The sequence below is a fragment of the Crotalus tigris genome, unplaced genomic scaffold, assembly GCF_016545835.1.
Source record: "Crotalus tigris isolate CLP2741 ecotype Arizona unplaced genomic scaffold, ASM1654583v1 scf7180000018553.2237530, whole genome shotgun sequence".
NCBI classification, from domain to species: Eukaryota; Metazoa; Chordata; class Lepidosauria; order Squamata; family Viperidae; genus Crotalus; species Crotalus tigris.
Genome location: NW_024097074.1, coordinates 1,566,477 through 1,582,619, shown reverse-complemented (window position 1 = coordinate 1,582,619; position 16,143 = coordinate 1,566,477). Strand labels below are relative to the sequence as shown.

General features: G+C 42.8%; 1 protein-coding gene across 4 annotated transcripts in view; it reads left to right on the top strand.

Moving 5' to 3' along the window:
• Positions 1-16,143, top strand: part of LAMB4 (laminin subunit beta 4) — a 59,740-nt gene that overhangs the window by 11,275 nt on the left and 32,322 nt on the right. For all 4 annotated transcript variants that reach the window (XM_039354492.1, XM_039354493.1, XM_039354491.1 and 1 more), the window contains exons 7-19: positions 121-184; positions 1,566-1,780; positions 2,379-2,499; positions 3,481-3,669; positions 4,307-4,486; positions 6,709-6,818; positions 7,380-7,459; positions 8,633-8,783; positions 9,709-9,840; positions 11,739-11,924; positions 13,909-14,030; positions 14,913-15,033; positions 15,513-15,690. In XM_039354492.1, coding sequence (XP_039210426.1) covers positions 121-184; positions 1,566-1,780; positions 2,379-2,499; positions 3,481-3,669; positions 4,307-4,486; positions 6,709-6,818; positions 7,380-7,459; positions 8,633-8,783; positions 9,709-9,840; positions 11,739-11,924; positions 13,909-14,030; positions 14,913-15,033; positions 15,513-15,690 — 1,849 coding nt within the window. The remainder of the gene's footprint in view (positions 1-120; positions 185-1,565; positions 1,781-2,378; positions 2,500-3,480; positions 3,670-4,306; positions 4,487-6,708; positions 6,819-7,379; positions 7,460-8,632; positions 8,784-9,708; positions 9,841-11,738; positions 11,925-13,908; positions 14,031-14,912; positions 15,034-15,512; positions 15,691-16,143) is intronic.

The window sequence follows — 16,143 nt, the reverse complement described above, 5'->3', positions numbered from 1 at the left end:
GGATTGGCAATAATAATAATAATAATAATAATAATAATAATAATAATAATAATGTATTTCAGATCAGTTCTTTTGCCTCCGTGCGCTTAACCTTATAAATATTATTTTGGATGTTGACAGGTTATTTTCAAAGTTCTGGATCCCAGCTTTGAAATAGAAAATGTGTATGATCCATACATCCAAGGTAGGAACCGTTGGGATTTTAACAGTCCTTTGTCAATTTTTCTTTACTTCGAAACAACATTTTGTGGCTCCTTGGCAGAACACCATTATTAATAAAGAGTTAGAAATTCTACCTGCATTATCAGGTAAAAACGTTATTGGATGAAATGGCTGAACAGTGATTTGGAGAGCGTTGCAATGTGAATTAATTTGAAATTAATTCCTATACCTTTGTCTCTTCTCTTCTTCAACAGTTATAGGAATTACAGCTAGTCCTCAATTTACAAAGTTCATTTAGTGACCGTTCAAAGATACAAGGGCACTAAAAAAATTATGACGATTTAACACAGGGGGAGGCAACCTTGGCTCTTTTATGACTCCTGGACTTCAACTCCCAGAATTCCTGAGCCAGCCTGGCTCAGCTTGGAAACCTCTCCCTTTCTCCTCAGCGTGTCTGGCTCAGGAATTCTGGGAGTTGAAGTCCACGAGTCATAAAAGAGCCAGGGTTCCCTACCTCTGGCCTAGGCCTAGGCTGCTTTCTGACTCGTGGACTTCAACTCCCAGAATTCCTGAGCCAGCATGGGGCAACTATGGCCCCTTCATGACTCGTGGACTTCAACTCCCAGAATTCCTGAGCCAGCATGGCTCAGCATGGAAACCTCTCCCTTTCCCCTAAGCATGGCTGGCTCAGGAATTCTGGGAGTTGAAGTCCAGGAGTCATAAAAGAGCCAAGGTTCCCCACCCCTGGTTTAATACATGACCATTGCAGCATTTCTGTAGTCACGTGATCAAAATTCAGATGCTTGTCAACTGACTCGTATTTATGATGGTTGCCGTGTTATGACGGGCACTGCAACCGTCATAATTAGGAGTCAGTTGCCATGCGTCTGAATGTTGATCACGTGACCCTGGGGATGCTGCAACGGCAAGTGTGAAAACCGGTCAAAAGTCCCTTTTTTCAGTGCCGTTGTAACTTTGAACGGTCACTAAATGAACTGTCGTAAGTCGAGAATGTCCTGGTATTTCCTTGGTTTCTAAGACAGCTTGCCAAAGTTATTTATTTATTTATTTATTTATTTATTTATTTATTTATTTATTTATTTATTTATTTATGTCGCCCATCTCCTCTATAAGATGACTCTGGGAGGTTTACAGGTTATAAAACAAATTAAATATAGTTAAAAGATTTAAAAAAAAATTAAAACAACACAAAGTTAAAAATATTATGAAGAGCTACGCTCAAAACAAACTGAGATAGCTAAGAGCCAGATGGGACAAGAATGAAGTCTTTCAACCCCATCAGCCATCATTATAATAATATAGGGATATCATATTACATCCACCCTTATGGATATGATTTTGAGCTCAATTAATTTCCCATTTCCCCACATTTTCACCCACAGAGCTGGTTGCTTTTACAAATCTGAGAATTAACTTTACAAAGCTTCAAGTGTTGGGAGACACTTTGCTGGGAGAAAAGAAACACAACCTTCTGGAAAATTACTACTACGCGCTGTATGAAATGGTTGTTCGTGGGAGCTGCATGTGCAACGGCCATGCCAGATACTGTGGCCCTGGGGAAAACCTGCGTGGGGACGTCTTCCACCAACCTGGGATGGTGAGTTGAAAAAGCTCTCTCTCCAGGAGACTTCATTTGAGCACAAAGTTGTCTGGAAACATTGCAGTAATATTGCATGAGAAGAAGCAGCACAGCCTGAGGGTGGAGTCAAGAGAGGATTTAGCCTAGAATCGTTACGCTGCCATAAATGATCCAAATCCAACCTCTTGAATTCTGTTAACTCTGATCTAGCATCAATTTAGTGCTGACCGTTAATTGACTAGATTCTGGTATCTAGGCACGAGCAATAAATTAGCTTAACTGAGATTTACTGGGTGATTTGATTCTTCGCACCTGACAAATATTCCTAAGTACAGCTAGGACATAGATATCTGAGTACCAATCAGGCTATCATAATACATTTTAACTCGGTCGTTCTTGTGTCCAAACGTTCGACACGTTGGGTGCTCTTAAGATGATGCCTCTTAAAATAGCAGAGTTTCATAACGATAGGCAATGACCTACGCACATTTTATTGTGGACATGCAGTTTAATCCTGTGGCCCTTGCCCAAAGTTCATTTCTAGCAGGCCACGTGAGAGGAACGCAAAGCACCGACGCCGACATGCACTTCCATAATCTTCATTGATCTGTTCCAGGTGCATGGAAACTGCCTCTGTGAGCACAACACGGACGGTCTGTCCTGTGAACGATGCAAAGATTTCTACAATGATGTCCCTTGGAGGCCGGCTGAAGGATCCCAGGAAAATGCTTGCCGAAGTATTCCAGTGATTGGCTTAATTTTTACCAGATTTTTGGATAATAATCGCCTATGTCCTGCTAAATATTTAATGGCATGGTCGTGTCAAGCTCCAGAGAAATCAATCAAGAGATTCAGGCAGTGCAAATGAATATAAAGATTTATTGCGAGCTTAAGGGCTCTACAAGAATCTGACCAACTAACAGTCAAGGGAAATGAGCGGGGGATAAGAATAGAAAAGAATTCAAGGTGGGCTAGACTTAGATCTCTTGTGGGTGTGTAGCCTGGTCACCTTCTACAGGCAGACCGAAATTTTATTCTACAGGCAGTCCTCAGTTAATGATCATTCGTGGGTTGATTGTTTGATGCGACAACTGCGCTGAACGCGGAGACTTAAGGCCTGTCCTTGAAGTTGCAACCATCACAGTGTGCCCTGGTCACGCAATGGTGATTCGGGTGCTTAGCAACTGGCCTGCAGTTATGATGTTGCAGCCTTGTGATTGGGACTTTTTAGTCCCACTCAGTGCCATTACCACCACAGCCACGCCCACCCAATGGGCCACACCCACCCGGCACTCGACGATGCATAAGTGGGTTTTGAGTTGCAGTTTGGGCACTCGGTCTCTAAAAGGTTCGCCATCACTGGACTAGATTAATAGGTACCACTTTGATGGGAAAAATAACATTCAATGGGCCTCAGGGTTTAGCCATGCTGGCCACATGACCATGGAAATGTGTTCGGACAACGCTGGCTCCGTCATCCTAGAAATGGAGATGAGTACTAGAGTTGGACATGACTGGGCAGGGGAAACCTTTACCTTTACGCTTCTATGTGCTGCAAGCTGCCCAGGATCCCTTTGGATAGTGAGACAGGTGGCATATAAATTAATTAAATACAGGAAATAACCTCTTTCACTATATTTATACTCTATTTTGGTGCTTGGATGCATCTGGGTCCTACTGGTGCACGAAGGCCCCATTGCATTTGCCTTCTGTTTCAGAATGTGAATGCAACAGTCATTCGGAAACTTGCCACTTTGATATGGCTGTGTACCTTGCGAACAACCGTACGACCGGCGGAGTTTGTGAAGATTGTCAACATAACACAACGGGGCAGCACTGTGAGCGATGCAAGCCTTTCTTTTACAAAGATCCTCAGAAGGCCATGACAGATCCTCATGTGTGTATCGGTAAGTAATAATAATAATAAAGTTGGAAGGGACCTTGGAGGTCATCTAGTCCAACCAACCTGCTCAGGCAGGAAACCCTATACCATTTCGGACAAACGGCTGTCCAGTCTCTTCTTAAAAACTTCCAGTGTTGGAGCACCCACAACCTCTGGAGGCAAGTCGTTCCGCTGATTAATTGTTCTAATTGTCAGGAAGTTTCTCCTTAGTTCTAGGTTGCTTCTCTCCTTGATTACTTTCCATCTGTTGCTTCTTGTCCTGCCTTCAGGCACTTTGGAGAATAGCTTGACTCCCTCTTTTTTGTGGCAGTCCCTGAGCTACTGGAACACCGCTATCATGTCCCCCCTTCTCCTTCTCTTCATTAAACCAGACACACCCAATTCCAGCAACCGTTCCTTATCTGTTTTAGTCTCCAGTCCCCTAATCATCTGTGTTGCTCTTCTCTGCACTCTTTCTAGAGTCTCAACATCTTTTTTACATCATGGTGTAAAAGCTCTTGTGAGATGATCCAGAGGGCTGGATTCAGACAATTCGTAGGACTTGCTATGAACTTATTTGATTTGACTCGTATTAATTTGGATGATGTTTCCAAACGTTACACTGCTCCCTTGTATATCGGTATCTGTCTGTCTGTCCCTAGCTTGTGACTGTGATCCAGAAGGCGCTCTGCAAAACGGGCTGTGCCAGAGTCATTCCGATCCTGTCCTCGGAACCATTGCTGGCCAGTGTCTTTGCAAGCCCAATGTTGAAGGAGTCCATTGTGGCAAGTGCAAGCCACACTACTATGGAATAAATGGAAGCGATCCGCTTGGCTGTCAACGTACGAATTTTTCTTTTGTTTTTTCTTGTGGTCCAGGTCTTGAAGATTTAAGTCAGCATGAAAAAGACAACCACGAGTTGTATTTCAAAGTACTCAGTTGCCTGCCTTGAAATTCTATCATTTCACTGGTTCTTCGCCACAGGGAGAAGTATATGAAGAAAAATTTTACACCATTTTAAGTATGAACAAATGTTTACAGTAGTGGCCAAAATTGTGGAAACCTTTTGGGAAAAGCGTATTTTTGAGATTTAGTGGCTAATAACACCACTTTCTTTTGGGGAGTAGTACCATAAAATTATATATCAATGGAAAGATAATTTAATCAAGAATGTAATGCAACAAAGTTTGTTCCATTATCTATATTCTGTGAAAGGTTATAGCCCAATAACCAGAAAAAGGAAGCACAATTTGCTTAGGTTGATCTCGGGTAGCTTTCCTTCATCTGATTGTAGCTAATGAGTGTGAGTGTTAAAGAGCCAATCAGGTGTCATCTTGTTTTGGCCATGAGCCAGTCAGATCACAGTAGGATTCAGTGATTGATGTCATGTATTGAAGCTGAGAGGAGGACATTTGTCAGTGTGTTGGGTTTTTTTGGTTGAGTTTTTTGGTGTTCTTTCATGTAGTGAGCTTGCAAAACGTAATAAAATCATGGTGCAAAGAGTTGACTGGTTGCCCAGAAAGCGATGTAAAATAGTATTATTCAGTGAACAAGGCTACCGTTATAAAAAAATTAGAAGAAAAAATGGTGGAAACTTAACCAAAGGTGGCATTTCTACTGTACACTTTTCCCAAAAGGTTTCCACCATTTTGGCCACTACTGTATGTTAGCTTCTGTTACATGCTGTCCTGAAATAAAGGGGAACAAACATTTTAAGGGGAAAAGGAAACCTTCATATTTTCAGCTTAAACACTTATCCTACGGGTTACAAAATTGTTTTGAAATGGTTCCCTTGTGCCTCTCAGCTCTTGGTGGGGAATGAAAGGAGAGTCTCAGAAAGAGTATTAATGACCAGCTGTCTGCAAGGAGTATAAATCCTTCCATTCCCCACCATTCAGTCAGGACTGAAGAAGCTTCTTGGATGTGAAGCAAAACATCCTCGAGGAAAAAGCATCTTTGGGGAAAGCAAATAACGACACAAGCATTGCACTGTTGCAACTCAAGCTCTGCCCCTTTGGTAGTGGACTATGAAATTGCACACAGGTACATATGGGATGCTGTAATCTGATTTTACTTGTTACAAGAACCGTGGTGGCGCAGTGGTTAGAATGCAGCTTTGCAGGCTCATTCTGCTCACTGCCAGGAGTTCGATCCTGACCAGCTCAAGGTTGACTCAGCTTCCATCCTTCCAAGGTAAAATGAGGACCCAGATTGTTGGGGGCAATTATGCTGATACTTGTAAACAGATTAGAGAGGGCTGTAAAGAACCGTGAAGCGGTATATAAGTCTAAGTGCTATTGCGACATTATTCTGACTAGATCAGGGGTAGGCAACCTTGGCTCTTTTATGATCGTGGACTTCAACTCCCAGAATTCCTGAGCCAGCCACGCTGAGGGGAAAGGGAGAGGTTTCCAAGCTGAGCCAGGCTGGCTGAGGAATTCTGGGAGTTGAAGTCCACAAGTCAGAAAGCGGCCTAGGTCAGGGATAGGCAACCTTGGCTCTTTTATGACTTGTGGACTCCAACTACCCAGAATTCCTCAGCCAGCCACGCTGAGGGGAAAGGGAGAGGTTTCCAAGCTGAGCCATGCTGGCTCAGGGATTCTGGGAGTTGAAGTCCACGAGTCATAAAATAGCCAAGGTTGCCTACCTCTGGCCTAGGCCTAGGCTGCTTTATGACTCGTGGACTTCAACTCCCAGAATTCCTCAGCCAACATGGCTCAGCTTGGAAACCTCTCCCTTTCCCCTCAGTGGTGGCTGGCTGAGGAATTCTGCGTAGTTGAAGTCCACCAGTCATAAAAGAGCCAAGGTTCCCCACCCCTTCCCTATATCAGGGGTCCTCAACCTTGGCACCTTTAAGACTTGTGGACTTCAACTCCCAGAATTCCTGAGCCAGCATGGCTCAGCTTGGAAACCTCTCCCTTTCCCCTCAGTGGTGGCTAGCTGAGGAATTCTGGGAGTTGAAGTCCACAAGTCGTAAAAGAGCCAAGGTTGCCCACCCCTGGACTAGCCCGTCAGACATTTCTGCTTCTCACCCAAACGGTGATCTGGAATTCTGTCTTTTCAGCCTGCAGGTGTGACTCATTGGGGAGTTTGCCTTTCTCCGTTTGCAACCCAGAATCTGGAGAGTGTGTATGCCAGGAATTTGTCACCGGACAACGTTGCGAACACTGTCTTGTATGTACTGGGAAGTTTTTCAAGCAGAGTTTCTTGCTTAGGACTTTCCTTGGGGTCATTCCCTTCGTTTTCCCTGACTTTTTATCCAAAGATCAGGGTCAATATATACAAGTAGTCCTCAGCTTGCAACCGTTTGTTTAGTGACCGTTTGACGGCACTGAAAAAAGGGACTGATGACCATTTTGCACGCCACCGTTGCAGCATGCCTGCGTCATGTGATCAAAATTCAGAGGCGTGGCAATTGACTCACATTTACGACGGTTGCAATGTCCTGGTGGGGGGGTCATGCGATCCCCTTTTGCCACCTTCTGGCAAGCGAAGTCCATCGGGAAGCCGTACTCACTTAACAACCGTGTTATGCACTTAACAACTGCAGGGATTTCACTTAATATCTGCAACAAGAAAGGCCTTAAAATGAGGCAGAGCTCACTTAACAAATGTCTCGCTTAGCGACATAAATTTGGGGCTCAATTGTGGTCGTAAGTCGAGGACTACTACCCGTACATTTTTAATTGAACTCACACACTGGGGTAACCCCTCCCCATTTCTTTTCTATTGTAGGAAGGATATTGGGGTCTTGGCAGTCATGCATATGGATGCTCGCCATGTGACTGTGACATTGGTGGTGCCTACAATAATTCGTAAGTTTCTATTTTAGCTCCTTCACAATATTAGATTGAATCTGCAGCAGTATTCAGTGTGGGAGAAGGAATGGCAGATCCTGGGGTTGGAGTCAAGAAAGGAATCAGTCTAGGGTCTTTATGTTCCCACAAATGCAGTAGTGGGATTCAAATACCTGAACAACTGGTTCTCTTATTGGGTGTAGGCCTGGGCCTCCGAGGCCTAGAACGGACTTCCGGAAGTGGCATTCATGCACTTCCAGGGGGCCGTTCTAGGCCTGGAAGGCCTCCTCCAGGCCTCCCAAGCCTAGAACAGACTTCCGGAAGTGGCATCATGCACTTCTGGTCAGTTGTTCTAGGCCAGGGAGGCCCCCTCCAGATCTTCGAGGCCTAGAACGGACTTCCGGAAGTGGCATTCATGCACTTCCAGTGGGCCGTTCTAGGCCTGGGAGGGCTCCTCCAGGCCTCCCAGGCCTAGAACAGACTTCCGGAAGTGGCATCACACACTTCTGGTCAGCTGTTCTAGGCCAGGGAGGCCTCCTCCAGGTCTCCGAGGCCTAGAACGGACTTCCAGAAGTGGCATCCATGCACCCCTGGTGGGCCTTTCTAGACCTGGGAGGCCTCCTCCAGGCTTAGAACAGACTTCCGGAAGTGGTATCCACACACTTCCGGTGGGCTGTTCTAGGTCTGGGAGGCCTCCTCCAGGCCTCCAAGGCCTAGAACGGACTTCCGGAAGCAGTGTGTATTCAGCCAGTTCTCCGAACTCAGCAAAATTTAGCTACCGGTTCTACCAAACTGGTGCGAACCAGCTGAATCCCACCAGTGCACAAATGGTCTGTCCAACCCATTTTGAATAACTCTTATCTGGTGCCAACTGACTGCTAGTTGGTTAGATTCTTATGTATAAGTGTGAACAATAAATCAGCTTAATTGGAACGTAATGTGTGATCCTGATTCTTCACGCCTGATAAGGAGAGAAACACAATTTTTAACAGTAGAACAGTTAAAGATAACTTAAGGGAGATCTCAGGCACAGAATAGGATTAGATGTCAGTATCTTGAGGAAAGGCCCATAATGTATATGATTTTAGTGTCATATGATCTATAAGCCCCCTTTAAGATGATTTCAAAATCATAGCTTAGTCTTCTTTAGCTTCTTTTCACATTTTATTTTCCACTGTCGTTTCTTCCTAGGTGCGCACCTACCGATGGACAGTGTGACTGCCGACCTCATGTAGTAGGCCGTCATTGTAGTGAACCAGCTGTAGGCTACTTTTTCTTACCTTTGGATTATTATATATATGAAGCTGAAGATTCAACGCCACTCCTTGGACCTCTGCCCTTGGTATTTTAATTAATATACACCGGGTTACCAATAGTAGAGATTAAGGTGTAGGATAGCCCATTTTGGACCAGCAGGAGGCAGAAGACAACATAAAAAAGTAAAATTATAGGAAAAAAGAAACTAGTGCATTTTATTTGTTTGTGGCTGGCAGGAGTGGAGTGGTGACCTAGAGGTGAAGACGCTTGCCTCCCACTCGGAAGATTGAGAATCCAATCCTAGGCGGCAGCAGATAGCACTTAGCAATAGCGCTTAGACTTATATACCGCTTCACAGGGTTTTACAGCCCTCTCTAAGCGGTTTACAGAGTCGGTGTATGGCCCCCCCAACAATCTGGGTCCTCATTTTACCGACCTCCCAAGGATGGAAGGCTGAGTCAACCTTGAGCGGGGGAGACTCGAACTGCTGAACTGCTGGCAACTGGCAGTCAGCAGAAGTAGCCTGCAGTACTGCATTCTAACCACTGCGCCACCAGGGCTCATATTGTCTGTTAGGGCACAAAGAGAAAATATTTGTTATGAACTCCACATAGGCATCAGGAAGGGCATCCAAATAAATGCTCAACTTCTTCCCATCGCCCTGACTCTACCTCAACTAAAGGGTCATAAAAAGGAAAAAAAAATATTTGTGGATGCCACATTTAGAGTAGTTTTTCCCAATCGGGGCAACTTAAACAAGTTTATCTTTCTTCTCTTTCTCTTTTGGTTTTTATTTCCTTTCATTAGCATAATAACGTCTGAAAATGGAGGTTTAACTTCCTTCCATTTCAATGTTGTCGCTCAAAACAGCAGGAAGTTCCATTTCTACGGGGAAATCGAGATACAGTTCGAATTCTGCCCTTTCCATGTTTGCCTAATTATTCATGGAACATATTTCTAACACTAACCCTCAGATTCCGACACTATTATCATTTTAATATATTTATAAGGTTCAGCCAACAGCCATGCCGCGCTGCGATGTCTACTTTCAGCGACGAGGCTATGATTTCACAATTGAAAATGGAAAAATTGTCTTGAAGAAGATTAAGAAAAAGGGCATCGGAAAGCTGACAGCGGGACAAGTAAATTCTGATATTTTCTTAAATATGAAATCATTCGATTTCTAGAATTGATCATTTTTTTTCTTTCAAGAGAGCAAGGTTTTGTTTGTCAAATTCTCAGTGGACGTAAATTGACTCGAAGTTACATACAAATAGGAATCTGTTCACTTACAATGTCTTTCAGTGTTGATGTGATGTTTTGTTCTGGCATTTGTCGAAACAAAATTGATTCCCCCCCCCCCGAGCACAATTCTCACCAAGGTATTAGCAAGTTTAAAGAGGTGAATGGGATGGAGTTACAGAAATTCTGGCAACTGAACTATCTCCCATCCAAATTTATTTATTTATTTATGAGACTTATATACCGCTTTAAGTGCAAGCACTCTCTAAGCGGTGTACACCAGTAAGCAATGTATATATATATTTACATTGCCCCCAACAATCTGGGTCCTCATTTTATCTACCCCGGAAGGATGGAAGGCTGAGTCAACCTTGAGCCGGTGAGATTTGAACCACTGACCTGCTGAACACAGTCAGCTAAAGTGGCCTGCAGTACTGCACTCTAACTGCTGCACCACCTCAAATATACTCAAATATATTAGCAGACATTCTTCTGTATATTTTCTAACTGCCTTATTGTGAGTCAGCCAAGTGGCAAGTAACTTTGCCAATAACACAGGATCTTGTAGTTGGATTTTGCAGGAGACGGGGTGGCAGAACCTGGGGGTGGAGTTAAAAGAGGGATCAGCCTAGCATCCCTATGTAGCAACAAGCAGACTAAGTTCAACTCTCCTTGAATGCCATTGACCCATATCTAATTCCAAGCAGGTGTCAACCATTAACTGAGCAGGTTTCTCTGCATAGGCATGCGTAGCAATGAATCAGTTTAATTGGACCTTCACGTGTGGACCTGGTCTTTTATGACTGACAGTTAATTGTATAATTATCTCTGTTATCAGTCTAAGAACAAACTGTTATGGGTAGTCTAAAATATGGACACATGGCAAGTACAATATGAATATATATCGATCTTCTTAGCTTGTTTATTTATTCATTTGTTTGTTTATTTGCCTTCTGTACTGCCCATCTCCCTTGTAAGGTGACTCTAGGTGGCGTTGAACTTAAACTGGCAACATAATGACTCTAGGTGGATGACTCATTTAACTCCACCACCAGCTGTATCTGCTCTTCTCCATCTACCTTGCTTATCATTGTCAACGCTGCTAACATCGGATGTTTTCGCTTTGACAACAGATGGAGATGCAACCATTTTCTTCTTATGTTTTACTCTTAGAGTTAGATGATGCTGGGAGGAGGAATGTGCATGAGAGTTTAGCTAGACATAACAATACTGGACCTAGTGTGAGAACCAAGGTTATTGAAATAAGAGATGATAAGAATTGGTGGGCTGGAGAACTGGAGGGGAAGTCTGCATTTCAAGCTAATTGGGGAATGTGATTTATGACTGTTAGTTGGGGAAAGGAATTGTGCTTTGATACTATGTGCTCAAGGGAGGGGAACTCAGTTTTTGGCTTCGACTATGTTAGTGCCGATACTATGCTACTCAAATAAAGATTCTTTAAGGTAAACAATGCCTCAAAGTTCTTTAAAGAGTTTCATCTGTCGGAACCATGACATTAAGCTAAAAATTGAGTTTAAGCGTAAACTGAGATTATCCTCATTTATTTTGTTTTACTCCTGCTAAAATTGAGGTGGCTGGGATCTTAATCCATTCCGGGTTTTTTAAAATGGATACGTGAAGCAAAAAAATACAGACTTTTCATTCCAAAGTGATATCTGAAGGTGGGAGACCAGAGACTAAAAAGCTTTGTGTTAATTCTGCCAGTGTGTTTCCTTGAAGCAAGATTGGATGCCCTTTGCTACTAGAATAAAGTTGTTATTTTAAAATCATCTTTCAGAATTCAGTTCCGTTCAACAGAAACCCTGCTCTGAATATCGTGATTAAAGAGGTTGTGCCTGGAAAACCTGTGACGTGGTCAGGACTGGGCTTTGTACGTGTGCGAAACAAAGCAGGGTTACGTTTTTTGATCAATAACATTCCATTTCCGATGCACTTTAATATCATCATTCGCTATGAGCCAGAGGTAATTATTATATACCCTAATTATTTCAGTGTTTTAATAGAGATCCAGATCAAAAGCGAGAGCTCTGAAATAGGCAAAGTACTTGGACTTATAAAATGTTTTTGAAAGACTAAACTAAAACCTGCCAAATTTACCTTGATTGTCTGTTTATTCCATTTTCAACCATCAGTATTATGGGTTCAAAGATTTTCTCGTAGAGTGCAATCAAAGAATGATCCCTGTTGAAACAAAAGGCCTTGAGATGCAATGCATATAAATAGTGTGATTTTGTGTCACCATTGATTAGAGCAGTGGTTCTCAACCTTTTTAATGCCGCGACTCCCAACCGGTCACAAGTCCAGGACTACTCAACCAGTCGTAAGTCGAGAACTACTCAACTGGTGCAGCACCGTTTGCAGAATGGGACTTTTGGCGGGCTCGGCAGGGCAGAGACAGCCTGGACAATTCCTATTGGCTTTTGAAAGCCAACAGAATAAAAGGGAGTAGCACAGCTAAGGAAAAGGGGGAAAAAAATGGTGGACGGCATTGTTTGGCGACCCCCGTGAAATGGTCGTTCGACCCCAAATGGGGTCCCAACCCACAGGTTGAGAACCACTGGATTAGAGCATCAACATTCCTCTCAATGGAATGAGAATTTGAGCAGTATAGAGAGAGTATAGCAGGGGTCTTCAAACTTGGTCCTTTTATGACTTGTGGACTTCAACTCCCAGAATTCCTCAGCCAGGCACGCTGGCTGAGGAATTCTGGGAGTTGAAGTCCACAAGTCATAAAAGGGCCAAGTTTGAAGACCCCTGTAGTATAGAGAAAGCCAGCTTGATCTAGGGCAGGGGTAGGCAACTTTGCCTCTTTTATGACTTGTGGACATCAACTCCCAGAATTCCTGAACCAGCATGGCTCAGCTTGGAAACCTCTCCCTTTCCCCTCAGCATTGCTGGCTCAGGAATTCTGGGAGTTGAAGTCCACAAGTCATAAAAGGGCCAAGGTTGCCTACCCCTGGCATAGCCCAATGCCGGTCCACAGGCCAGGGGTTGGGGACCCCTGGTTTAGGGTTTAGGGTTTTCTGCTTGAGCAGGAGGTTGGACTACAAGACCTCCAAGGTTCCTCCCAACTTTGTTATATTGTCGCAAATAATAAAGATGGGATACAAATAAATAAATAAATCTCAGTCCCGGGAAAGAGAGAAGTATGTAATGCACAGTCCCATATTAAAATGTATCACTTACTAAAGGTGTCTTATCTAGTTTAATGAAGCGAAGGATGAGGGGGGACATGGTAGCAGTCTTCCAATATCTCAGGGGCTGCCCCAAAGAAGAGGGAGTCAAGCTATTCTCCAAAGCGCCTGAAGGCAGGACAAGAAGCAATGGATGGAAACTAATCAAGGAGAGAAGCAACCTAGAACTAAGGAGAAACTTTCTGAGAGTTAGAACAATTAACCAATGGAACTACCTGCCTCCAGAAGCGGTGAATGCTCCAACACTGGAAGTTTTTAAGAAGAAACTGGACAACCATTTGTCTGAAATGGTATAGGGTTTCCTGCCTGAGCAGGAGGTTGGACTAGATGACCTGCAAGGTCCCTTCCAACTTTATTATTATTGTTGTTGTTATTGTTATTATTATATTGCTCAATGTTCAACAATGTCAAAAATAAGCTGCAGATGCAAAATCGCCATCTTGCCTTTTGAACACACACACACACACACATACACACACGCACACACACACACACACACACACACACTCCCACTGGATGCCAATGTCATTGGAGTTGGTTGCCCTCCAAAAATGATGTTTTTTTGGGGGGTAGCATCAACTGACCTGGGGGACAATTATCTGTAAAGATGAGATATATCTTTACAACCTCCATTGAACAACTGTTTCAATTCCTGGTCCAATAATTCAGTGTGCTCTTGTTGACATCTCTCAAAAAGTTAAAAATATTTGTTTGAATCTTGGTGATGTTTTTTTTTTTCACCCAAACATCTAGACTTCAGCTGACTGGAGAGCAACCATTACTGTTAAGTCTTCTGGTCCTGTAGGAAGTGAACACTGTACAAAGCAAGTTGCTCTGGAAGAACCACAGTCTCTTGATCTACCATCCATAAGGAGGTCTGTATTCACTTTTTAAAGAATGTAAATGGAATGGGATGGGATGGATGGGACAGGATGGGGTTTGATGGGATGGGATGGGGTGGGGGGGATGGAATAGAGTAGAGTAGAGTAAGGATAGAAAATAGAATAGAATAGAATAGAATAGAATAGAATAGAATAGAATAGAATAGAATAGAATAGATGGAGTGGAGTGGAGTGGAGTGGAGTGGAGTGGAAGAGAAGAGAAGAGAAGAGAGAACAGAAGACAAAATATAGAAGAGAGAAGAGAATTTAGAAAAATAGAAGAGAAGAGAATATAAAAGAAGAGAATATAGAAGAGAAGAGAAGAGGAAGAGAAGAGAATAAAGACTAGACTAGACTAGACTAGACTAGGAGTTGAAGTCCACAAATCATAAAAGGGCCAAGTTTGAAGACCCCTGCTTTAACCAAATGAGTCATTTAATAGTGAGATTAGAGGCATATAACTTTAATAATCAAACAAAGAACCTACCAACATACATGCACAGAAAGTCTAAAAGAGGATCTTTGTAAAATATGATATACGGTACCAAAAATACTCTATGTAATACTCCATGTTCATTAAACACCAGATTACAGATTATTCCAGACCAGTGTTTCTCAACCTTAGGAACTCTTAAGATGTGTGGACTTCAACTCCCAGAATTCCCCAGCCAGCATGTATTGATAATGTATTGGACAACAACATTCCAAGGATAATTTGATAGCGTCTCAGTCGCTTTTTATTCCACCAGTCCTTTCTCATGGATGCTAATATTTGCAATAGGTGACCATGCGCACCTCACGCTGGTATAATTAATGCTAAAACCAGAATAACTATATTTTTAAACCCATCAATGATGCATTAATTCTTTCCCACAGAATCCAGTTGCTATCCACTCCTATATGCTTACAGCCAAAGACAGAATATTTTGTAGATGTCTATTTTACCAAGACTTCGGATCCTGAACCAAAGTCTCAGTCCTCCATACTGGTTGATTCAGTAAGTGACCGTGATATATAACAACTTTTGTTTTCTGATTGATCTAACTGATTGATTGACTGTCAAATTGGGGGTGGAGGGGCAATCTAATTTCTGCAGGGATGATGTTCCCAAGGGAGGGAGCCACTACGGAGAAGGCTCATCTTCTGGTTCCTTCCAGATACAAAAAAATGAAAGAGTCATCATTCTGACTCATCCGTATTTGCTACTTTCAGCAAGAGTCTTTATTGATTATTTGCAATCACGATGCATTTATATGAACTGTCGGGCAATAATCTTATTATCATTCATTTCTTTCAACTGCTAAAAACAATAGCATCCCCGTGGTCAGTCATAAGGGGCTCTGCAGCCGTCGTAACTTTGAAACAGGGTCATACGTAATTTGGGGATGCCTGTCGTAACTTTGAACGGTTGTTAAATGAACTGTCGGATCTCAAGGACTAGCTGAACTCCTCCATGTTTTGGGACTTGCATTACAGATTGGACTCCTTCCGGTCATTGCTTCTGTGGAAAACTTTTGTGATCCAAATGATTTAGAAGAGTATCAGCAGTATCGCTGCGTGGAAAGTGCCTCGGAAATTGGACCACATATCTTAGCGGAAACATGTGCAAAACTTATTGCCAGTTTGTCTGCCCGTATTCACAACGGTGCCGTCCGTAAGTGTTCGCCTGTCTACCTGTTGAAATATTTTATCTCGTCTACTGTATTATCCACCTATTTTATATCCACGTGTTCACTGATGCTTAATTTAAAGTTGCAATTTGTGTTTGTACGTATAGTAGTGGCCAAAATTGTGGAAACCTTTTGGGAAAAGTGTATCATAGAAATGCCACCTTTGGTTAAGTTTCCACCTATTTTTCTTCTAATTTCTTTATAGCTGTAGCCTTGTTTATTTAATAATACTATTTTACATCGCTTTCTGGGTGACCAGTCAACTCTTTGCACCATTCCTTTAATTTTATTATGTTTTACAAGCTCACTAAATGAAAGAACGCAAAAAAAAACCTAACCAACTTAGCGATAGCGATCACATAACACACCGACAAATGTCCCCCTCTCAGCTTCAATACAGGACATCAATCACTGAATCCTACTGTGATCCGATTGGC